At 36.6% G+C, this 24374-nt stretch overlaps 2 protein-coding genes across 2 annotated transcripts; one reads left to right on the top strand and one right to left on the bottom strand.

The window, feature by feature from the left end:
• Positions 1-5578: 5578 nt before the first annotated feature.
• Positions 5579-6945, bottom strand: LOC112572044. The gene is made up of 2 exons (XM_025251552.1): positions 6919-6945; positions 5579-6798 (listed from the first exon to the last, which is right to left on the bottom strand). Exon 2 carries the CDS (start codon positions 6719-6721, stop codon positions 5699-5701), a length of 1023 nt encoding a protein of 340 aa, XP_025107337.1. The 5' UTR covers positions 6722-6798; positions 6919-6945; the 3' UTR covers positions 5579-5698.
• Positions 6946-13786: 6841 nt separating this feature from the next.
• On the top strand, positions 13787-15247 carry LOC112572178. Its single transcript, XM_025251749.1, has 2 exons — positions 13787-14349; positions 15148-15247. The coding sequence occupies exons 1-2, from the start codon at positions 13787-13789 to the stop codon at positions 15245-15247; spliced, it is 663 nt and encodes a 220-aa protein (XP_025107534.1).
• Positions 15248-24374: the final 9127 nt, after the last annotated feature.

Raw genomic sequence — 24374 nt, 5'->3', positions numbered from 1 at the left:
TAGACGTGAAGGGAAATTATTTCTGCAAGAATCAACGACTATTTCCTTTCTGATGGACACTTGCCTCAACTTTACTAGGTTTTTGACCCTTTTTTCATTATTCTAAATAGTGTTATCTACCTTGCTGAGTTTCTTACAATGGCAGGGGTGGTTTGCGAAATATAGAGATTTTAAATATATAATTTGTATACATACCGACTGCTCCGAGATATAAATAAACTTAATAATGATCTTATTTCCTGACATACTCGACACCAGCAGTGTCAGAGACTGGTAATGTCCAATGGCACTCATACTTGCTGACGTGTGAATTTTATTTGATCAGTTGATATTCAGGTAAAAGAAACTGCTGATAATATTCTTCATCGTGTAATATTTCAAATGGATTTTTTTGGTTCGATCTCCACAAATCCGTTATTTTCTCATAATATCACCAAGAATTTACATTTACAAACGATATATTATGTACTTTAATCCCAAGAAGTCTCCGGTAATCAGTTTTAAGGCCTAAATACCAGGTTATTACCTGGATGCCGCTTTATACATTCTGTACTTAGGTCTAAAATGTCTTAAGGATATTTCGGTGATATTCCCACTTGGTACATTAAGCCCCAGGGTACTATTTACCACTGCCATTACCTCTCACTTTCATTAAAGGTGCTGTATATAGCAGTCATCAGTAAAATTGAAATAGTCTTAGTCGGACTCAATATGGTAATGTTTGACGAATCTGTGTATTCATACGAGGTGTTTGAATACCTCAAAGCAATAAATTAGAATTAAAATATAATTTTCCACCAGAATGGTAAGTTACTGTTTTGGAGAATTTTGCTTAAAAAGGAAGAAATATTAAAAAGAAGACGGCTGTTAGATTGCTTCCAACGAACTGGTTTAAAGAAAAGTCACGTGAAATTGCAAGTTGGAGAAACCCAAGAAATAGTTCTATTACGGGTAAAGCAATAAGATAAAGAAATGTTTAATGAAATGTTTATTACAAGCACAATAAGTGATTTATGAAATGAAATGAAATGATTGTAATATTGATGATATATTTATGCTTACTTGATTTACTGGTTTGAAGAGTTGACCTAACAACGGCTGCATTGTCACTGAGAAAAGTTTTTCTGGCTTTCACTTCATTGTTGACAGTCATTAGACCGGCGACAACTAAATGTAGATGTTGTATGGAGTAGTAGATGGAGCTTAAAGTCTCTTGAAAACATTCGTTTGAAAACAGATGACAACGACAATGCTGATTCTGCCTGTGAGATGTGACTTGTAAGGTGGGACATGAAAGATTTGACTTGTAAGATGCGGTTTGTAAGATGTATGTTGGTAAGATGTTCTGGAAGAAAATAGGAAAACGAAGGACAGTATACAAACTACGAGACCGACAGAACTCACAGTAGAATAAAAAAAGGACACCACATTCTAATCTCTAGGTGAGACTAGTCTAGTATTATACATATAAGATATTGAGTTTCTGTTATTTTAAAAACAAACATTGTGTATGTGGGCTTTCTTTTTTGTAGCGGATATTTTTCAGCTGAATATGAAAACAACGAGTTTTGCACGTGTAACCCAAAGTATTACCCATATTAGTGCTTCCTTTATCTTTTAATTATTTAGTAAGGATTAAACAATTTTTCGACGGTATTAAAATGTTCAAAATAATTTATTTCTAACGATAATCTGTTTAAGAAATAGCAGATAATTGATTCTGGACCGCAATATAAATGTTTTGCAAGAAATATACGATGGATCTGGAACAGTATTTTAAACTGGTAGCAAATATTAGATAAGTTATTTCCGATAGTCGCTGGTCTGACCTGCGTTGTTTGTATACAACTTTTTGTTGCTGCTGTTTTCGTTTTTTGCGACAGTTGAGAAAGAACTTTAAAACCTTACAGTGAGGTTCTTTGTAACATTTTATCATCAAAATTAACAACTGTTTTACTTGTACTGATACACAAGTAAATTGTTTATGTTTTAAAGAAGTGTCATCTACATTTTCTTTTCTGTGTGCGTTTCGTTGTTTTCTGTTTTCTCCTCTGAAAACATAGAAACGTATTGCTTACTGGCTTTATCCATACATTTCTTTATTTTTTTTCTATAAACATGTATTTTTCGATTTATTGTTGAAAGAATAAAAACAACTTGAAATCATAATGTTTTCTAATATTTTATTAAATAAATGGTCGGATGTGTATAATATTTGGCACCTGTGATAAGCTATAAAAGTTAAGGTCTGAAAAGCCCACAACATAAGGACACACACCCACACACACCTACACACACACGCACGCACGCACACACAATTATTTTTGTGCTCCTTCGAGTGCTTTAGATTCCCTCCCGATAAATTCTTATATATTCATATAAAGCTCACTGTTCTTTGTCGATAAATGAACTTAAAGGCTCATTTTAGAGTTGAGTAAATGAGTTAGTAAGAGTGATTGAATATGATTGAGTGAGAAAGTGAGTAAATGCGGGAGTGTGAGTGAGAGTGAATGAGTAAGACAGTAAGGCTAAAAATAAACAGTCGAGGAGGAGGGTGTAAAGGGAGAGGTGAAGCTCAAATAAAACCAAATATACTCAAAACCCAAATTCCAATCCTTTCAGGTATGAAATAAAGGAATGTCGCAGTGTAACTCTTTTATTAATTTTGCCTTGCTCTGTAGGAGAGGACTTGTTAATATGCGGGCTACAGGTGACTTCAAACACACCTCACCTGGCAGGTATGTCAAGTTGTCGTCAAGAAATTTTACCGAGTAAGAGATTTCGCAGTACAGTGTTCCCTCGCTACTTCGCGGTTCATATATCGCGGATTCACTACTTCGCGGTTTTTTTTTGAGTGAAGTATCCATAGATATTTTTGTGCTGGGAATTATCGTTGTACAAAATACCATAGATATTTCAACAGGAAAAAGACGAAAAATGTAGCTATATTTGTATTTCTATTAAAATACCATGGTTATTTTGTAGATAGAAAGAAAGAAATAATTGTGTAACAGAAATCCATTGCTATGCGTAAGCGACGAGCCATGATTGTTATCTCCCATCTCGCAGCCAGTTCGAATCAATTTTTTGGGTTTCTCCGAGTACAGTTATAATTTTTTACACTAATTTGTTATTGTACTATATTAATACCATGATTACTATATTACTTGACACTCACATGATATTGTTTTACATGTATATATTATTATTGCATGTATGTCCCTACTTCGCGGAAATTCGTTTATCGCGGCTGATCATAGCACCGATCCCCCGCGATAAACGAGGGAACACTGTAGTCTCTTTGATGATCCTGAACCAAGTCATCTTTCACAACTGAGATGGAAGGTTCGTTGTGTTTTAGTGCTTTATAAGATAAAGGGAGGTACATCCGAAAAAGAGGGAAGTAGGACACAGGCCAAGCACCTCTTTAGAAAAAAACTAGAACAGCAGAATAATATGAAGGTGAAGAAAGAAAAAGACACTTGTCCTTTATTTATAAAATTTACTGAGGTGAAGCGAAAAAACCCAACTGTATTGCAATATATTTGCAAAACAATTGTTACTTATTTAATTTGAATTTATTTCTTTTTTTTGGCAAACGTTTTCCACCTCCACTTCCCACGACTTGGAGCCAATAAGCCGAAACACAGCAGACCAAAAAGCTTGAGTTTTTATACCTTCTTCAACAAGAGAGTTCCACGCATCGTCTGCTCTTATTCTTGATGTTGACAGCTAAACAGGAAGTGAAAGTGCTTTGGCCTTGTTGTAGAAGTTAACATGAAAAATTCGTCTGCAAGGATCCCAGCAGAAATATATACGTCTGTTGGATAGTAGGTTTAACCAGTCTGTGAGTTACACGCTCGACATGAAGCCCAGCCAGAGAGCAGGCCTGATGAGAGGGGGGGACAGGGGTCTGGTGTACCCGGGCCCGCGGCTGTCAAGGGGGCCCGGCCTTGGTCAGTGGATTTTTTTTTTCTTCTTCTCCTTTTCTTTTTCTTTTAAAGAAAGGTCTAAGGACAGAACACCCAAGCATTACACATGCAGAAGTTGAGTTTGAGTGTAGATATTGAGATTCGAATTGTAAACATACATTATATACTGGGAAAATAATTTACGATTACAAGTACAAGGGGCCCGGAGAGGTCGTCTGTCCCGGGGCCCGGGCTGGCTCTCGGCGGCCCTGCCAGAGAGCTTAGATATAGAGAGGGTGCACTCCTTCTTTATCTTTACTTGTTGAGAAAACTAGTGACGGAGTTGCGTCCCTTCGAAATGATATGCTACGCCGCAGTTGCTACTATCAACCACTACTAAACAAAGTCGTCGCTAGCTGTGTTTATCTTTGGAGTAAATGTCTAGGTGTTTGCAATATCAAATGACGTTTAACTAAGAACAGATTTTTGTGTCTTTTATTGATGAGAATTGCTTAGACGAGTGTAGTTTGGGAGATCTTAATACATGTATGACAGCTGACTATATTTAAAAAAGATAACTTTTATAAATTCAAACAGCACATCAATGAGCACAAATTTGCATTTATTTAAAATCCATAAAAATCTAAATTATGAGAATTTATGAATATGAGAAAAGCAGTTAAAAACAGACTTACACATGAATATAAACAAGCCACATTCAGAAGACTTGCTTACATACTGAGACATATAGATTTCTGCTTACATACAAGCATGCAGCAATAAATTCTCACACAAATCATAATACTGCTAATAATAATGTATATATTTATCTACATTCATATCCCTTATTGTAAGAACATTGGTGGACAATTTAAAGATAACAGCTATGCTTACTATGAAATATACAGCAAGCAGATACTCAAAAGGATCATTCACACATGTAGTTTAAATAAGATTTATAACATTTTTCTTTCACACTGATCTAAAATAATTTTAAATTACTTTAGCTGAAAGCTACAAATGATGAAACTTCAACATTTTTCTATTTCTTTTGTTCCTTTTTCAAAAAAGGACACAGAGCTATCTTTCAACGAAAAATGAAGGCGAACATTGATAAACAGATTAATCACCCTTCCTTTCAGATCACATGCACTAAGTGGACAACAGAGGTCAATGCTTTTTAGCTCTTCCCACAGAAGTCGAATCAACTGAGATTTAACTTTTTTCCCAGGAAGTAACTGGTCAATATTTTTACAATAGGTACACTCTAATATCTTAACTGTCTCACTCAGAATTTTGCTTGGAATATTGAGTCCACCAAACTGCTTGTTTATAAGAAACTTTTCTGATTCTGATCCTGTGAGAGATCCTGCAATAGTTGTCTTACATTGATCACAAATCTTTCCCATTAACTTTTTAACAAGATATCCTGAAATATAGTGCAACACATTTTCTTCTGCAATGTTTAAAACATTTGTTTTTGGTAGTGGTTGTATGGAGAAAATGGCTAGAGGGTCACTACAGTTATCATCATCAAAATTATTGAAAGTGATATTTACTTTATCACTAATGTCTTTGTCATTTAAACAATCACTGTCATGGTCATAGTCATTCTCATCAATATCTTCATTACATATCATTATGTCCTGTTGTTTGTCAGCGTCACAGATGTCAGAGTCAATAAAGAGCTGTCATTGTCCTTCTGGCAATTACTTCCACGACTGTGATGAAACAGGTTCTCAATCATGAGCTGACGGAAGAATAATCTAAACTGTTCTGCAGTGGGATTATGTAGATGTCCCCCTTTTCCCCGAATGCAAGAAAAAAAAGTTTTCTAAGCAGTCTTGATTCAGTCTATCTGTAAGAAGGAATGAAATACCATGATTTGTCTGAAGCTCATCAAAAAGCTCAAGCAGAGCCTGCACAGTCATCTTCCACCCTGTCAGACAAGGTAGTGCATTGGATGAGGGTGTTTCAACAGTGCGCAACCATTGCAAAGTGTCACAGAGAAACTCTTTATGCCCAGATGATCGTGACATTGCATGACCCATCTGTCTTCCTGAACTGAGTCTGCTGCTGTTAAATGCATTAAACAACTGGTCAAAGCGTTCAATAAATAGTGCTGTTTGTTTAGCAGCATCAGGAAGTGTTCCAAACTGCACTAATGTTGATATCCCAGCTGCAACTGAGTGAGACAGTACCTGTGCAGCCAACGAAACATTCATTTTACTGAAAGGGGGAAGGATCATGTGTTTTTCAGTTAACTTTGGTGCCATTCGCACAGAATTTTGTTTGTCAAACTTGAAAAAGTTTTCCACATGTTCCCAAGAGCACAAGCTGCCATTTACAAGAAAACCATGCTTCTTTAAATTGTTACATATGTTTTTTAGAAGATGTGGGGGATCATACATGAAAAAGATCTTCCCGTTATTATGTAATAAGAATGGATGGCTTTCTGATATATTAAACTGCTTTTCAAATGTTTTTCTATTGTTTGCCCCCTGGTCTGCTATGATCACCTTCACCTTCAAACCAGCACCCTGCACTTTATTCACACATTCTTTGATCAGGTCAAACTGCCTTTCACTGGGCATTGGTCCACTTGAGAGAAAATAGCCAACTGGCTGTTTCCAGGAAGATATCAATCCTCTCAACATAAACATTGTAGCATGATTGGCTATGAGGTGTGTTCTTGAGTCACTCCCCAAGTCTTCAAAGCCTTCTACTTCATCTTTTTCTTCATTATATTTAACTTTTAACTTCAGCAAACGATAGGCCTTCAGACTTGTATGAAGATTTGTGATCTCCATCTTTAATTCAGCTTTTGTAGGAGAATCTGGCACAGTTATAGAGCATGAAGGCTCAACTGCAATATCTGCTTGTTCTTCTGCAAACAGATGTATAAAAAGATGCTTATAATGTACTGGACAATATCACCTCATTTTATAAATATTTTCTTAATGAATGAAAAATAGCAAGAAGACATATATGATTTAAAAACAATTACCATGCAAGACTACAGCTTTCTGTGAAATCCTGGCTGCTTTGCAGAGTAGGTTTGGATATTCTGTCCATTGGTCGCTTTCTTGAAGAAGTTACCTACAAATAAGGTACATGGAAATGTGATTTACAGATTTTGCACCTATTAGCATAATGAAAAGGAGTTAACAGTAACCAAAATATCCAATAAATCTATATGTAGAATCTGTACAAACACACACACATTCAAACAGACCTTTTGCAGTGCAAGCTATGATCATCATTAGCCTTTATGTCCCAGTTAGAGTGATCTCTCATGATAAATGTTAATTTAAAAATAAAAATATGACAGAAACAGAGGCCATGATGGTAAAATATGGCTTAGTAATATATATTGGAATATATTATTATCTAATAATCATAAGTTATCAACCTTGCATGGTGGATTGGAATGGAGAAAATTGTGGGGACTGCATTCCAGACAAAGACTTTTTTTTTGGTTGGACAGTTGTACTGACTTTCCTCGAAAATGATCCGAGCAGAGAAAGTATCCTTTTCTATACACATCAGATGGTGTAAGACGGTCAAAATCTTTCCTTCTCGTAAAGTTCATCCATATTTTGCACCTGTTGTAATAATTTTTTCAATATATTAATAACACCTCACCCCAGTGACGAATGCCTTAAATGAAAATACTATAACAAATTTAAATAGGTTTGTCATCAGATAAGGGAGAATTCGTCACACAGTTTCACAGTATAATCAGTAAAGTCGTTTTAATAACCACAGAAATCAAGCAAACGCGTTGTAGTAGGCTGCTCTCAACTACAGCACATTTATGGATCGTAATTTGAGAATAAATTTTTAGCTGACCTCTCTTCGTCCTTTGGGAAATTGTGGAAAAGTTTTTCTTTTGAGGTTGATTTAAATCTGGCGTTTTTACAGTTTATTGCAGAGCAAAATTGCCCGCCTTGCCTCAAACGATCGCTTTGTGCCGTGTTGTTTCGTAGCATCCCATTATGAAAGATAACTCTAACCGACGAGTTTTCCCGCCGGTCGCGAGTGCACCCTCTCTATATCTAAGCTCTCTGGCCCAGCAGCCCTGGCCCCACACCTGCTCACAATGATGCAGTCAGTATCTTCTCCGTCCTCTTGTTGTCTTGGAGACGCAAACGTCTAAAAAAAAAATAAGAGTATTAGTTTTGCATAATTTCTTTTATTTGACTAAACGTTGAAGTGTGCGTAACAGTATGTCTTTCGTGTTAACTTAAGTGTAATGTCTTGCTCTAGAGCAGTGATGCCCAACCTTTTTCGGCCTGCGGGCCATATCCATTTGGGACAACCGTGTCGCGGGCCACTTCACCGCAAAAATACAAAAAAAGAAAAGAAAAATAGAGCAGATACCATTTTTTTATTAGAAACAAGTTGTACTTACAATTAATTATGTAGTAATTAGTGGGATATTTGAAGATGTTTTCCCGAAACCAACTTCTGAATGTCCGGCCTCATCGTAGAGAAACCAAGTCGGAGCACTGAATCGAAATGTTCGTCCATCGAAAAACAGATTGAGAGACGCCCTACGTGGGGATAAATACTTCTTCTTCCCTTTTTTTCGTTTTTTTTTTTTTTTTTTTTTTGTTTCGGGGTTTTTTTTTTTTTTTATTACTAACATGCCGATTTCCTGCACTGTGGGCAGAAGTTTCGCGGGCCGGATGGCACCGCGTCGCGGGCCGGATATGGCCCGCGGGCCGTAGGTTGGGCATCCCTGCTCTAGAGTATAAAATCTTTCCAGGTATATCAAACAAACAAAAAACAAAAACAAAACAAACAAAACAACAGAGAATACTTTAAGAATCGCGTTTCTTTCAGAATTCGAGGTGTCATCAGACCACTGATCAGCTGTGAATTTGTCCAGACACCTAATTAGTCCTCGTGATGTCAGTCGTAGTGTCCGTCTCGCTCACTGTTTCCATCAGCAGTCGCCTCGCCTCTGTCACAATAGAAGACAGTGGATCTGCTTTCCGCGACTGTTAGTACAAAGAAAGATACTAAATACTATAACATAGGTCATAGGTCATATCCCCTATATAAATAGCGGTGACGGCGTTGCTCGATACAACCCTAGCGGTCTCCATGAAGCATAGATTCAGGGGAGATAACTACGTACATGCGATGAAGAAATTTTATTTATCGTCGTGTAGTATTTATTCTTGCAGTCTAGTAATGTGCATACCATCATGATAATATTTTTCAGTGTGCACTATCAGCGTATGATCCTTTGGTACATAACTTTTTTCTTCATACACACTAGAAAGTAAAAACAAACAAACAAACAAAAAACAAAAACAAAAACAGGCCTACATCAGTAGGCCTTAAGAAAATGTTCACACTCATCTTTATCTTTTTATATTACTTTTGTTTGAATTAAAAAAAAATCTTCTTGCACTTGATCCTTTTGATTTTTTTTTTACTGTTTTTTGTTTAATTTTGTCTGTCCTACCTGTAGGTAGTCAATATTTCACGTGAACAAGAGTATCCTTGCCAGCTTTGTCTCTTTCACACATACATCATAATTAAGAAAATGCAGTCAGATAAATTAATGGTCATGATGATATGAAAAGTAGTACACCAATGTACTCAATGACAAGGTCTGCATCAAACTCACATTTTGAATGTGTTTGAAGTTGACAGCTGCTAATGATCCACTGGGTCTACCGGTGTTAAAATAATAAAAATAAATATAATATATCAACAGTCAGTCTTCTTAAAAGTGTCATGAAAGGTACAAAAAAGGAAAAGTCAATTGTAAATAAGACAAATGAGCCGCCATCATGGAGTCCGTTAGGTGGCGCTCGGTTCGCTGTCACCGCGGAAAATCTCGTATGACCCATCTTATAGTACAAACCAAAGGATATACAGTGGAACCTCGGTTAGCGAACGCCTCGGATAGCGAATTTTTCGGTTAACGAACAAAAATTTCGCTAAAAATTTGTCTCGGATAGCGAACAAAATTTCGGATAACGAACAAAAATTTCGTTAAAAAATTTGTCTCCGATAGCGAAACAAAATTTCGGATAACGAACAGCCACGTGAACCACACGTGACCGACCAGCATGTAATCATTCGCGCTCGAGACAGTTACGATCAGTCGTTCCTTACCTGTGCGCATCCTTCTTATTTAGTGCTTGTTGTGCTTTATTTTAATAAGATAATCCTCAATCATGGCTCCAAAGAAGATTAAGAGCATTAATAGTAGTGAGGTAATGACAAGGACGCGGCCAACAAATGAATTGAAACAGGAAATGATTTCAAAGTATGAAGTGGCATGCGTCTGTCGGATGTGTGATGTCGTATTACCGAAGAGTTTTTACAAAAAAGGCAGAAGAAGCAGACACTGGACAAGTTTTTTTCTTCAACCTCAAAAGCTACAGAAAAGGGAAGTCTCCCCCGATTTTATAATGTCACGTGTGGCTCATGGAGAGGGGATTCAAAGCAGTAATTCCACCCATTCCTCCCCACACCTGTTTCCAAACCACGCCGTCAAAACGGCAAGTTTTCTGTTTAAATGCTTTCGTTAATGTTTCTATGTTTATTTAACTCCGTTTATATTGCATTATAACCGTTCTCATTAAAACAAATACCTATATATATACAGCCTGTAACTTTCAAATAGCGAGTCAACAGGGGCTGGGAACCAATTAAATCTATTTCCTTTATTTCTTATGGAAAAATTTGTTTCGGATAACGAACATTTCGGTTAACGAACAGCTTTCCAGAACGGATTAAGTTCGTTAACCGAGGTTCCACTGTATATATTTTTGTGACCGAATCTGCTCTGCTGTCTGTTGTCCGCCTGAAGAACATTAAACAACACTTGAATGACAAGTGGTAGGATATAAGACTACTTGTTTAACATGATGTAGCCGGACAAGGCTGGTGATGATTTTTACAACTTCGAGAAAGGCTAATGAGCTCACTTTCTCTCTCTTTAAAACCTTGGGCCTTCTGATTCTAAAGTTGACAACAGTAGCCCATTAAACACATCATTGAATAAATCACTCATCAACGCTAGAAACACTCAAAATAAATACCCAAACAGAAATGCATCTTTAACTGGGAAGTATCCTCCACTTGATTCACACCATGTTTTATGTTTTTTTTTTTCTTGACTTGCCTTTGCATCTTCCTTTGACTGAGAACAGTGTGTGGTAGCCCTTTTAATTTAAATTTTTTTTTTTTTTTGGAGAACGAAGAGCGACTTAAAAACATTTTTCACGTTTCTAGGACCAGAAAAGACTCGGAAACGAAAAAGATTGTCACATAAAAAAAATTTCAAATACAGAATCGGCGATTTTAAAGTAAAGAAAGCAAAGACCACATTTTATTTTTGTCTGAAAATAAGGGGTACATTTTTTTTTTACAAAAGTAAAAGCATTTAAGAGTTTCACAGGACGACAAATTGGTATTGAACTCTAATTTCCGATACGAGGTAAAATTTACTTGAACTTTAACTGGCACCGGAATGTCTTTTCGAAGCATTAACACCAACATTAGGATGGGTGTGGGACTGTATCGGAAACTCACAAAAGGGAAAGAAATAGTTTTCTAAAGAAACAAGAAGAAAATTGCAGGCGTGGCTCACCTGAGCGAGTAGTATATATTCTGTCTGTGGTTCAACACTGACTTTGGCGAAAGGATCTGTGAGTGACGCGGTCATGCCTGTGGTAAATAGAAAAATACACTAACAGGAAGACAGACTGGCGAACACACGGGTCTGAGACAGAAGCTACGACATACGACAGAAGGTTTGTAAGAAGTGAGTAATTGTGACTGAGACGGTCGCCTTTAATTAAGTATCAATGGTTAGCTGAGACAAAACATAGGTTTGCGAATCGTTACATCAGTTTTCAAGCTGAAACATGGAATCTACTTTGGCGACCAATAACAATTTTTTATAACCTTTTCACTCGTTTTAATTTTGATCGATGTGTATTTTAACTAAACCATATAATGCACTGCACTGTCGTACTTGTTACATTTATTCCAAAAAAAAAAATAAAAAAAAAATTGAAACGCAGATCTTAAGAAAGAAAGAGAAAGATGTAAGAGAAAGAAAGAGAATGCGATTCTATCATTTTCGTTATGAGCATGGGATTACCATTTAAATATGACATATAGAGGACACTTTTATTAAGCAACGATTTTCAAACGACTTTTTTGTAACAAACCGTTATGAAATGTTAAATACGCTTTCGTGCAAACGAGTAATTGTCGCTTGATATGTTCTGAAATTATGAAGACGATGAACGTTTTAGAAACCGAAAAAGTTATAGAATTTTTTTTTATAATAGAGACATTGGCATCGAAGTTTAATTCAGAGGAGGATCGCAATCGCTACTTGAGAATGTCTGCACGAAATGGTATGAAAAAATGAACCTCAATAATAAGCGCATCGGTGAAACGCGTAGGAAACAAAAAGATTAAATCCTTTCCATCAAAAAAGGATATCCAACCCCTTCCCCCTAAAAAATCCCTGGTATGCATCACTTTAGTGTGTGTGTGTGGCTGCTGTATTTAGTACAGAACAGAGTTATCTTCTCTTTAAGATGTCGGTGGCGACTGTAGGCCTGTGCCGATAGCAAAATGTTGCAACTGAAAATCAGGAAATATTGCGAAAGAATATCAGAATAAAAAAAATATGTAGTTCTACGAAAATAACCGTCTGTTGCAACTGTCAACAAGAATAACATGTGCGGAGCATGATGTCGCAAAGACTTGAAAGTTGAAAGCAACCGTTTCCTGATTTATCTCCCTTGCGCGTACAGTGTCTATCGCCAGAACATTTTATGCAGTATTATTTTGTTTTTCAAACGGGATGTATTTTAAATATTTTAGGAATAAAGTTTTAAACACATGTAAAAGCTATTACACCAAATAGTATGACCCCTCACTTGACTCTTATATAATAAACCGAAATAGGACGGTCTATTACAAAGGATATTAAGCAATAAGGAAGAGAAGCAAGGAACAAAGAAAGTAAAAAGAAGGAAACGAATCACGATGTGAAGTTTTTTTCTTACTTTTTCACAGATTTCCTGTCATGCCATAAAACAGGCTTCGGCTCGTAGACGAGAAGGTTTTGTGCTTCCCACCATCACATCCACAATAACTGATTCCAGGGAAAAGAGACTTGTGCTGGCTACAGTAACGACAGACTAAAAAACTCTGAAGAATGCAGAAGATTTTATTAAACATCGTTGGCTGGTTCCAATGCCAATACATGCTAGTAACTGTGTAGAAACCACTTCGCATATCTTCAAAGCATGGCTTCATTATACAGTCGTGTGTTAGTGTATCGGTGTAAATAATCAAACAAGTGCTATGGATTGTGTTAATTATTTACGAAGCTATTAATTAAGTAAATATAAATAAAGTAATTAAAGAACCATTTTTGTCACACTGTGAAGAGGTCAGCCACAAATACCATGAGGTGAAGCTATGATTTATTTAATAATACAAAACTAGAAAAAACAACGAAAATATTTCCAGATATTTTTGAGACTTTTATATGTAATAAACTACTAACGATGAAGTTAAATACGACTCCAGCGGAACAGAATTTTACATCCTATAGCAATACAACTGTGAATACCTTTCCTCTGTTTCCAGAGACCTTTATATACCTGCTGAACTACCTATTTTACCAAAATATCATGTTGCCTTGTCTTTGCGCTTTTGGAATTGCTGGAAACTTAATGATTATCATCATATCCTGTAAAAAGCAAAATATTGTATCTCCGATATATTTGTTTTTCCTATCTTTGGCCGTTTCAGATGGAATATATCTTATTGTATCATTACTTTACAGTACTTTAATACGGGCCAGACTTGGGAGGATGACGACAGGTGAGTGCAAACTAACGGCTTACATCGCCAACGTCGTCAACATGCAGTCGACGTGGACCATGGTGTTTATGACATGTCACAGAGCTGTGGCCATTCTGTGGCCACATCGTGCTAAGGTCTTTTCAACCACTAAAATGGTGGTCAGCCTCCTTAGTGCTCTCACAGCCTTTTCTTTCATCTTCCATTCACACAAAGCTTACGGCTTTGAAGTTCGTACTGGTGTAAATCCTGGTGACTGGTGGTGTACAGAGACGTACACAGGAGGCTATCGAGCGTTTATAGAGTCCATCTGGTCTCCCATAGAACTCGCAGTAGTCTTCTTTCTCCCCTTCGCTCTCATCCTTGTCAGCGATGTGGTTCTGGTGAAGACAGTCATCGTGTCCATACGAGACGCGAGGCGCCGCGTGGCGCTGAACAACATCAAGACCATGGACAAGCGGGAGAAACAAGTGTCTTCCATGATCATCTTGATGGTCGTGACCTCAGCCATGTTTTTCTTCCTTATGTTGCCTATCCGAACGTATGGCTTCTTTACAGAGATAATTTCAGAAAGGTATTACAGCGATCCTTCATTTTATCCCCTAGGATATCTAACATGGTGTATAATTAACGATATGTGCTTCGTAACTTCTGCTATAAATTTTTATGTTTTCTATTTGTCTGGTTCTTCATTCCGAAAAGAAGTCAAACTGTTGTTGACATTTCACAAATCTAATCTGTCAAGCAATTAGTCAAATAGTTTTTGTAAAATATAGTAACCAAAGGTCACAGACAGATTGTCTGTGCCTGTCAAAACAAATGTGTCGCTTCGGACGACCGGTGTGGACAGGTGACCTGCACATACTAAACAAAAGTGAGTAAAAATCTTCTGCTTCTCACATCTTTTTAGGTCAAACGTATTAAAAATATTATAGATGGGTACCGGGAATGTTAAATATCCGTCCAGCTCTTCATGTCCTAATGATACATGGTAACCACTTAGACTAGCTCCTTAGGGAATGAAACTGTACATTCCCAACAAAGTTCGGTAACAATATTTTGTCACTTCGTATTTTTCAAATTAGTTCGAAACTGCTGTAAACACGCTAGATTTTATTAGTTTTGAGAGAATTGTGTATAAACGATTTTTAAAGGAAAAGTACGCCTGTTACTCATTTGTTAACATTGCTGAATAAATTTAGAATTTTTTTAATACTCTGAGAAGAGAACGATCCATGTCGTCTACGTAGGACCGCAGGTTCGAGAGCCGGGGACATGAGACGAGTCTTTATTTACTCTTTACCAAAGGCCAACACCTTCAGATAAGCGTCAGCTTTGTCAGCCTTTACTGTCGATGTTTTGGTGTTTGTAGTGTAGGTGTGCGACTGATAGGACGTTGTCTCCAGAACGACGGCGTTGACCCTAGTAGAGACTTGCATCAAGACTTCAAGGTTTCATGTTTGCATGAGTGAATAAAACTTTGTACTGGAGTTTTCTGTTTTTCAGTTCGAAACTGACGAGTGATTTAATGACATATATAATTGTTAAGACATGCACTGTAGCAGCATTCCCCCCATTAGAGAAACAGAAGGACGAAGTTATGTAATGACAGTCACGTCGATGCGCGGTTTCACCCTCCACGACATGAGGGATGCTATCTGCGCGAGCGTTGCCATTTGAATGTTTTCTGCGTCCTGCTCTCCGGCCTGCTTGGAATGCACATTCTTTAGTGAGTAGAGTTGGGGGCGTTATTCTAATCTTTTTTAATAGTCAGTCCTGCTGTTGTTTTAATGCATTAAAACTGTAGTAAACTGCAGATTATTCGTGAGGGAAGGTTGATGGAGTAGCCATGACTACCATCGTGTCTTCTACTGCTGCTGTTTGTGAGTTTTTACGAGGACTTCTGAGGCCAGTGCTACATCTACTCCGAACAGTTACTGCTCGGTTTATTAAATTATCTTAAGAAAATGCCTGTTAATACCACTTTATTCTTCTAGACAGTAAGAATCTTCAATAATCTTATGTCTTTAGGGCGTATTTTATTCTCCGCTAATCTCGCATCGTTCTATGCCTGGGTTGTTTCTTTTTAATGTAAGTGCAAAGGTAGTGTGCAACTTTACAGCAACGTGGAATAGTAAGTCCATTTCTTCTTCTGATGGTAATAATTATCTTTTGCTAGTAATTATTCACTGCTAAGAAATTAATCCCATCTGATGGTACCATTATTTCTGACATACAACACCTCTGATGGTTGTTGAATCACATGATGGTGTTCCTACTAGTGTGGTATTCCCTAAAGTTTAAACATCGTTAAAAACATTTTGGTAACTATTTACTTCAGAGTGTTTTATATGTGTTTTAGTGGTCTATTTGATGTGTTCCTTTTTGTCAAATCTGCCGGAATTTATTCGTGCTTATACTAACAAAATACAAAATACTTATTGGCTAAGTGTTAATATGTATTGGGAGTTACCACTGCAAGTTAGCGACTAAATAAATAGATAAACAAAGAAACAAATAAGCAAAAACATTTACATTCAGTAAACTGTTTTTACTATATCTTGTTCTCTTTTTTCTAGGATGCTTTCTTTACATCGGTCAGGTCAGTACATTTGTTTTTCTGGAATTTGTTTGCGATTATTTAAGAAATCCTTTTATTAATTTCATTTCCAACAGTACAGTATTTTAGTGTTCTGTTCCATGCTTTCCCTCTAGAAGATGTTTAGAGGGATACCGATACTGTGTGTTTGGCGATACAGGTCTTCACACCATCGGGAAGCTGTGTCCGTCCTCGTACAATTATTCAAAAATTGCTGCCGAAGTCATTGCGACTGCACAAAGGAATTGTCATCTCTTTCCCGAAAGAGACCTTCCTGAAGAGTTTTCGCAAAAACCTCATTAGTAAGAACTTAGCATGAAGACATATACGAATGTTATAAAATAATATATAATATTATGTTATACTATTATGCTACATCACTGCGTTATAATAAAATTTTTTTTTTAATTTAAAATGGTTTTCCCATTGCAGTTCTCGATTGTTGTCACAGATAAAACCTCGGTTACATGACTTGTACAGCTTGCTTGTATAACTTGAGTGTACAAGTACCTGACACTTAATTACTTAGTCCGAGTCTCTATTTCATAAATATATCCATAAACCTCAATGTTTTTCTTACATGCATGAATGAACGGGGAAGACATGTTTGCATATGTGTTGACAATAATTAAAGACTGTTCTTTTGTGTGCTTTAATTCTCTGTCCTTCTGCCCGTGTGTCTGACTCTAAACTCGCCACGTGACATACGACAGTCGGAGACTTCTACAAAAAGAACACCTTGTGCTAACAGTACACACTTTTATCGGATCTGTTCAGTAAGAACACCTAATTTACAGCCCAAGACACAGACTGATGTGAAACCGTTGAAGTCAGGACATCTAAAAAGTTTTAAATGCTATGATTCACAGAGAAAGAACCATACGTACACTTTCTAATTAACTTCTCAGGTCTGAAGAGAGTTCAGTGTTTGTCTTTTACATGTTGCACCAGTCAACTGAAATCCAAAAGCATGTGTGGTCTCACCTTCACACCCACCGTCTTCTTTAAAGACTATTTTCCCTAATGGTGAAGATTATTATTTTCGTTTGAAATATAAAGTTAACTTGTAGTTAAAGCTGTAGAGTTTCCGGTTTTTTATATTGACAAATAAATGAGATCAGATTTATTTAAAAGAGAACTAAGCGTACAAAGTACATGTTTAAGAAATTAAACTTCCTTCTAGATGCTAGGATAAAGAGAAACAATTTAGTTCTACTGTGTCAAAAACACGTAGTCGTTTAAAAACGTGGTTGTACCAAGTATTCGAAATAATTAGAGCCACATGAGTATTTCTTAAATCGAGACAAGTGTTTCAAACTTAAATAATGACAGAAAACCTTTAAAAAAATTTCACAGGAAGAAAAGTTGGTATCGAATCCTGCTTTCCGTGTACATTCAACGACTTTCTGGAACTTTTATTGCCAGCGGAAAGTCTTTAACTGAATCAGGGTGTGGCAGTGTGTTAAAAAATAACAAAGTTGTCTTTTTGTTCAATCGTGCTGTATATAACCAAACGTCCCTCCATTAAGTGCTGACATAAGAAACCATGTCTTTTAGAAGTTGGTGACTTGAGAAGCTTCTGAAAAAACGATCACGACGATGAGTGTGCAGACGCTCGAGTAAAGGAGGATGCAACTTGTGTCTGAAAGGTTTCAATGGAACTGCGAAGCATTACTTAGTCTCCCGCAGAGAGTTTAAGGAACATTAAGAGCGAAACTCAATGATGTTGGTGTTCAGAATTCCTTTACTCACTTCGTGAGACGAGTCCTCGGGTTAGAGGCAGAAGGTAAAGTGTTTGGAAACAGTACGGTTTGTATGTTGCCCCTCGTTCATCAAATTTAACCATTAGTCATAGGTGGAAAGGTAGAAATTAATACAGAACTTCACGCCTATTAAATAATCTTTACAATATAATTTCCATACTTGAGAATTCTATGTAACATAGTTTCCACATCTGAAAATTAAACTATTAGCACACATTATATGGTTTCCATACCTGAAAGTTATACAATACCGTTTTAGCTGATAATTAAACTTCACATTCAATAGTTTCCATTATACAATATAATTTCCACGCCGGAAAATCAAACTATACGACGTGGTTTGCACGCCTATAAACATACTTATAAAAAATATATTTTGTCAGTCTGTTAAAAGAAAAAGCTTTTTCATTACACTCCTGTTACACATGCTATGCAGGTCTAATGTTGATGAGTTCGAATCACAACGATCGGGAAGTTGACAAGATATTAACCAATTTTATTGATGTCACTTTATCTACAATTAGCCATCGATCTACTGCAAGTTACAGTTTTAGGTAACCATTCTTTCATTGTTGACAAACTCGATGATGACACATAGTATAAGCGGTTTAGTGCGCAGCGACTAACACCTGTCACCAACACAGTGAGGACTGACTGTCCTGGGATCAGATCTTGTATCAGGCATGCTTTTTTTTGCATGTGGAATCTGGCTGTTCTGCCGTGAAATAGCCTTGGTTACTGGCTCCAACAACGTGTAACCTGTCCTTAGACACGATGTCGTTAAAATTAAAAATCAAGAACTTATGTATTTAGGGTAAACGAATGCCCCTAATAGGAACGAGGGAAAGAAAAGAAGAAAGAAAGATTAAAAAAAGCTTGACTAGCAGGGTGTAACTTCTTTTTCGGTTCAAAGAATGATTTTTTTTCTTCCAGATTTTGAATCATCAATACCATGAACTCTTGCCCAGCAAAATAAAATCAAACGTTTTATTTAAGTGTGGAAAATAACCTTTAATAACCATCAAAGGTGATGGCGAAACACCCTTATGTGTTCAGATGTAATTTTGTGATATCTTTGTTTGAGGGTGGACTACACTGCGGAGAAAGAAATTTCTACGTTTCTGCAATGAATTTCCTATAGCAACAAGTGGATACAAAAGGAAATCACACGATTTGAGGAGAAAACATGTTTAAAGCAAAAGATATTATAATTAGTTTAGTCCCTGTGTACTCCTTGAGGAGCATAGGGCCGCAAAAATATTATTATTAAAGTAAATTCAGGTCCAAACCTCGTTTGACTCAACCGTTAATAATGCCACCACAAACTACTCCTACAGCACAACAAACTGTTGACACTCATTTCAACACGACAGTAGTGACACGACCATGGACCGACCAGTACCTGCGAGCCTACCTGACAAGTGAAAACTTCACGTTACCTTGTCTTTTTGCTTTTGGAATGCTTGGAAACATCATGATTATTGTCATATCATGTAAGAAGCACAATATCACATCGTTGATATATTTGTTCTTCTTGTCTTTGTCTGTGTGTGATTCTGGCCATCTTGTGGTGTCATTATTTTATGGTGTTTTTATTCTGCATAAGGTTCGACATGATATCACTACAGTGGAATGTAAACTGATTTCTTATTTGACAAATGTTGTTAACTTGTTTTCCACATGGACTACGGTGTTTATGACAGGTCACAGAGCTATTGTCATTCTGTGGCCACATCGCGCAAAAGCATTTTTATCGTTTAGAATAGTATTAAGGTGTTTAATAGGGCTTGCTGTGTTTTCTTTTATTTTTCATGCACACAAAGTTTATGGGTTTGAAGTTTGGTATAACAACCTGGGTGACTTTTGGTGTCGGGAAAATCCTTACAATGGCTATGTCGAGTTCATGACTTCGATCTGGTACCCTTTAGAATTGGCATTAGTTTTCTTTCTGCCCTTTGTTCTCATCCTCATCAGCGATGTGGTTCTGGTGAAGACAGTCATCGTGTCCATACGAGACGCGAGACGCCGCGTGGCCTACAACAACAAGACGATGGACAGGCGGGAGAAACAAGTGTCTTCCATGATCATCTTGATGACCGTGACATCAACCATGTTCTTCCTTCTTTTGATGCCCATTCGGATCTACTTCTTTTTTAATAAATTTGTTTCAGAGCGGGTCCTGACAGAACCATCCTTTGAACCTGTAGCAGCTATGATATTTTGCATTATGAATGATTTGTGTTACGTGACTTCTGCTATGAATTTTTATGTCTTTTATTTGTCTGGTTCCTCCTTTCGAAAGGAAGTAAATACAACGATTAGATGCTATGGAAATAGGTAAGTTTGTTCTTTTAATTTAAAAATTTTGAGAACAAAATATGATGGTGCTATTTACGCCTGTTTACATAATCTTTAAAAAAACTCAAAGCAAAGAAAAAAAATCAAAGAAACATAAACATTTGAGAAATGTATTCCTCAACGGCTTAATGTCACTTAGATATTAGACAAAAGTACAAAAATATAAACGGTATCGTCTTTGCAATCGCTGAAAGTTTTAGTTCGATACTTTCTTGATGAAAGCAATTCTCTTTTTCCGCCCTTATCCATGACTTCCACTAGTAACTAAGACACGAGCAATATCACTGTATATTATCATATCAGCAATATTATCATCCTCTACCGCTGCCCTGCATTAAACTCTTCTTGAACTTATTAACTTGACGAAGTTAAAACAATCGACATCGATCGTTCGATGTGTTTTGTCATCCTCATCAACGAGTTAATTGTCGGTTTCTTAAACGCGTTGTTGTAATATTGCATATAGGATAGGATGTTATTGGAAGGTAACTCTGTGTTGATTTGATTTCATACATTTGAGACGACAACCTGATGATGGTACTTAAAACTGCTTTTAAAAGTAAATAAACCCTTTACAAGCTTCTTAGAAAAAATAATAGAAATGTCTTCATATTAGAAGATACATCAATTTATAAAACTTTCCGGCACTTATTGCCTAATTTGTGGTGTTTAAATTTCTTAATGTAGTTGTAAGATTTACAAATATTTAATACCAGTTTAATGTAAATGCATGCATAAATGTATTTAAGGATATCTCTACGCTAGCGTGCAGGTGTTCATAAAGAAGAGATATGTGTCATTATGTTTACATTATTTAAGTCAGAAGAGAGCGACTTATCTTTAGTTTTCTTCTGTATCTGGGCGAAGACTTGGCAGAAATGCATGTGTGCAACTTATTAGCCAAGCTAAAAGTAAGAACACTTTTCTGCAAGAAATTATCTATGGCTTTCTAAAGATGTCCTCTTTGTGCTGTCTGGCTAAACCACTATGTTTATATGGTTATATCATAAAACTACTGTCATCAAGCAGCATCGGGTTTATTTTTCGCGAAATGCTTACATCACATGGTAGAAGAAACGCATGTCAGTATGTAAATGAGAAACATTACCTGTGGTTCAATGAAACTTCTTTGAATATTAAAATGTTATTTTTGTGTAACGTACTGCAGTACATTGTTTGTCTCAATTATTATTTTCAAGGGTTAGTAAGGTGACTTCCTTGACTTCTCAGCTGAAGTCAATGTGACTTTAGACGACTGTGTGTAATGTGCTGTTACTTAAACGAATTTGTATGTTATGTAATAATAAACAGCTTGTTTTGCTTTGCTTAATTTGTTGTTTACATGCATTGAACGAGAACGAGAAAATTATGATTCATGGTTTTGTCGCTGCTGAAACATAAAAAAATGTTTTTCTCTGATGGTCTCCCTGTCTTTCTAATCATGTGCTTATCATGTCACGCAGGAAATATTTCAATTTGTAAAAAAGAAAGTTGATGGTACAAAAGTGTATCGCATTATAATCAGAAATAAGGTGAAACCTAGAGATAATTAAACAAGTCCGCTACAGCAGATATTTTCGGTCAACCGCAAAATACTGACACGTTAGGAGTAGAACCTGAGCCATACGAACGGCGGGTTAAGTCCAAGAAGTGTTTTAAAATCTTGTTATCTCTAAAAAGTGAAAGACAACCACTAGACCACTCACAGACAAACCAACAGTCGCACGCAGGGAGAAGTCAGACGTCGACTACATACTCGTCTCGTAGTGTGTTCATCCTGGCAGCCAACGGTATTGTTACATTGATTCACTTTTTTTTCTCCTAATTTTGTGTAAGTGGTTGTATGCTTTTTTGTGTAGACAAATTTGTCAAACTTCTATTTATTCTCTCGCATTGTATTGATGATCAGTCTCTCCGCCTCTGGCTGTAATCGATGACAGCAGGTCTGAGTGTGACTGAGTGACTGGCTTTCCGCGACTGTTTGTACAAATTAAAGTTTGTGTGTGTGTGTCTATAGCTAATCAGATGCCTTTATCTCTCGGTCTCAAACCTTTGGCTTTTTTCATTCCTAAAATCGGCAATAACTGCTCATTAATCACACAATTTCGTATGTTAAACACTAAATACTCTAAAATCTCAAACATAAATGACACTTACGCTCTGAAGAACCGAAAGACTGAAACCACATCCTCCACTCGACTTACATCATGTTTTCAGCTTCTTTTTTTTCCTTTCTACTTTTATTTGCGTCTTTCTTTTAGAGAGAGAGAAAGAGACCAGTGTGTTTAGCAGCCAGCTGTTTCCAATATCCTCTTCTATAAAACGAAGTGAGGCATAAAAATATTTTGCACGTTTTTAAACCTGAAAGGACCAAGAAAGGGAAAAGACTTGAAGCACAAAAATAAATTTAAATACGGAACTGGGATTTTTAAAGTACAGAAAGGAAAACCCGTGTTTTATTTTTGTCTGAAATTAAGGGATTTAAAATTTTTTACCAAAGCGTTTAAGAGTCTTTCACAGAACAAGAAATTGGTATTGAACTTTGTTTTCTCCCCAGGAGCTAAAACTTGCTGAAACTGTTACTTCCACCGGAATGTCTTGTCGAAGTCGTAACAGTAACATTAGGGTGGGTGTGGAGCTGTTTCGAAATCTCAACAATGTGAAAGAATCAGTTTCCTCAAAAAAGAATCAGAAAATTACAGGTGTGGCTCACCTGAGCGAGTACTATATATTCTGTCTGTGGATCAGCCCTCACTTTGGCGAAAGGATCTGTGAGTGACGCGGTCATGCCTGTGGTAAATAGAAAAATCCACTAACAGGAAGACAGACTGGCGGACACACTGGCCTGAGGCAAAAGCTTCGACATACGACAGAAGGTTTGTAAGAAGTGAGTAGTTGTGACTGAGACGGTCACCTTTGATTAATGATTAGCTGAGACAGGTTGACGAATTATTAAAGTCTTCTCGCTACCTGAAACCTAGAATCTGCTTTGACCACGAATTTCAAACTTTTTTTTAGTTTCGCCTTGTTTTCTTTCCAGCTATTTGAGTCGTAGAAAAAAACTGTAAAATACAGCACGCAGGTGTACTTTTTTAAAGATTCATTTTATAACAATATTCAATAACAGTGTTCTCTTTTAACACAGAGAGGAAGAGAGAAAGAAAAGGATTCCTACATTTTGTGTTGAGCACTTGTCATTTCAATATATTTTGTAACTTTAATTCAGCAATGATTTTTCAAAATGATCTTTTATGTAAAAGAAGTATTGCCTAAAAAAGTTAAAGTGTTTTATAAAAATATGAACCTTGAGAATATTTGAATAAAGTCCCAGTACAAGAATGTGAACTTCAACAATGAGCGTGTGATATGTAGGATAGAGAAAGGTACACATACATTTCTACTTAAGGAGCATGCCCACACCTATCCCTTAAAACAGGGATGCCCAACCTACGGCCCGCGGGCCATATCCGGCCCGCGAAACTTCTGCCCACAGTGCAGGAAATGGTCATGTAAGTAATAAAAAAAAACCTGAAAAAAAAAGACAAAAAAAAAAAAAAAAAAAAAAAAACGAAAAAAATGGAAGAAGAAGTATTTATCCCCACGTAGGGGAGTCTCGCAATCTTTTTTTTCGATGGACGAACATTTCGATTCAGTGCTCCGACTTGGTGTCTCTACGATGCAGCCGGACATTCAGAAGTTGGTTTCGAGTAAACAACTTCAAATATCTCATTTATTACTACATGATTAATGGTAAGTACAACTTGTTTCTAATAAAAATGGTATCTGCTCTATTTTTTTTTTTTTTTTTTTTTGGTATTTTTGCGGTGAAGCGGCCCGTGATAAGCGTGTCGGAAATGTGTATGGCCCGCAGGCCGAAAA

The sequence above is a fragment of the Pomacea canaliculata genome, linkage group LG9 (assembly GCF_003073045.1).
Source record: "Pomacea canaliculata isolate SZHN2017 linkage group LG9, ASM307304v1, whole genome shotgun sequence".
NCBI lineage: Eukaryota > Metazoa > Mollusca > Gastropoda > Architaenioglossa > Ampullariidae > Pomacea > Pomacea canaliculata.
Note: the sequence above shows the minus strand (reverse complement) of the source record. Positions and strands in the feature narration are given on the sequence as shown.

Coding starts and splice junctions, on each gene's coding strand:
- LOC112572044 (XM_025251552.1), bottom strand. CDS start 6,721: ATGGAGATCACAAATCTTCATACAAGTCTGAAGGCCTATCGTTTGCTG.
- LOC112572178 (XM_025251749.1), top strand. CDS start 13,787: ATGACGACAGGTGAGTGCAAACTAACGGCTTACATCGCCAACGTCGTC. Junction 14,350..15,147: donor ACAGAGATAATTTCAGAAAG/GTATTACAGCGA, acceptor TGGTGTTTGTAG/TGTAGGTGTGCGACTGATAG.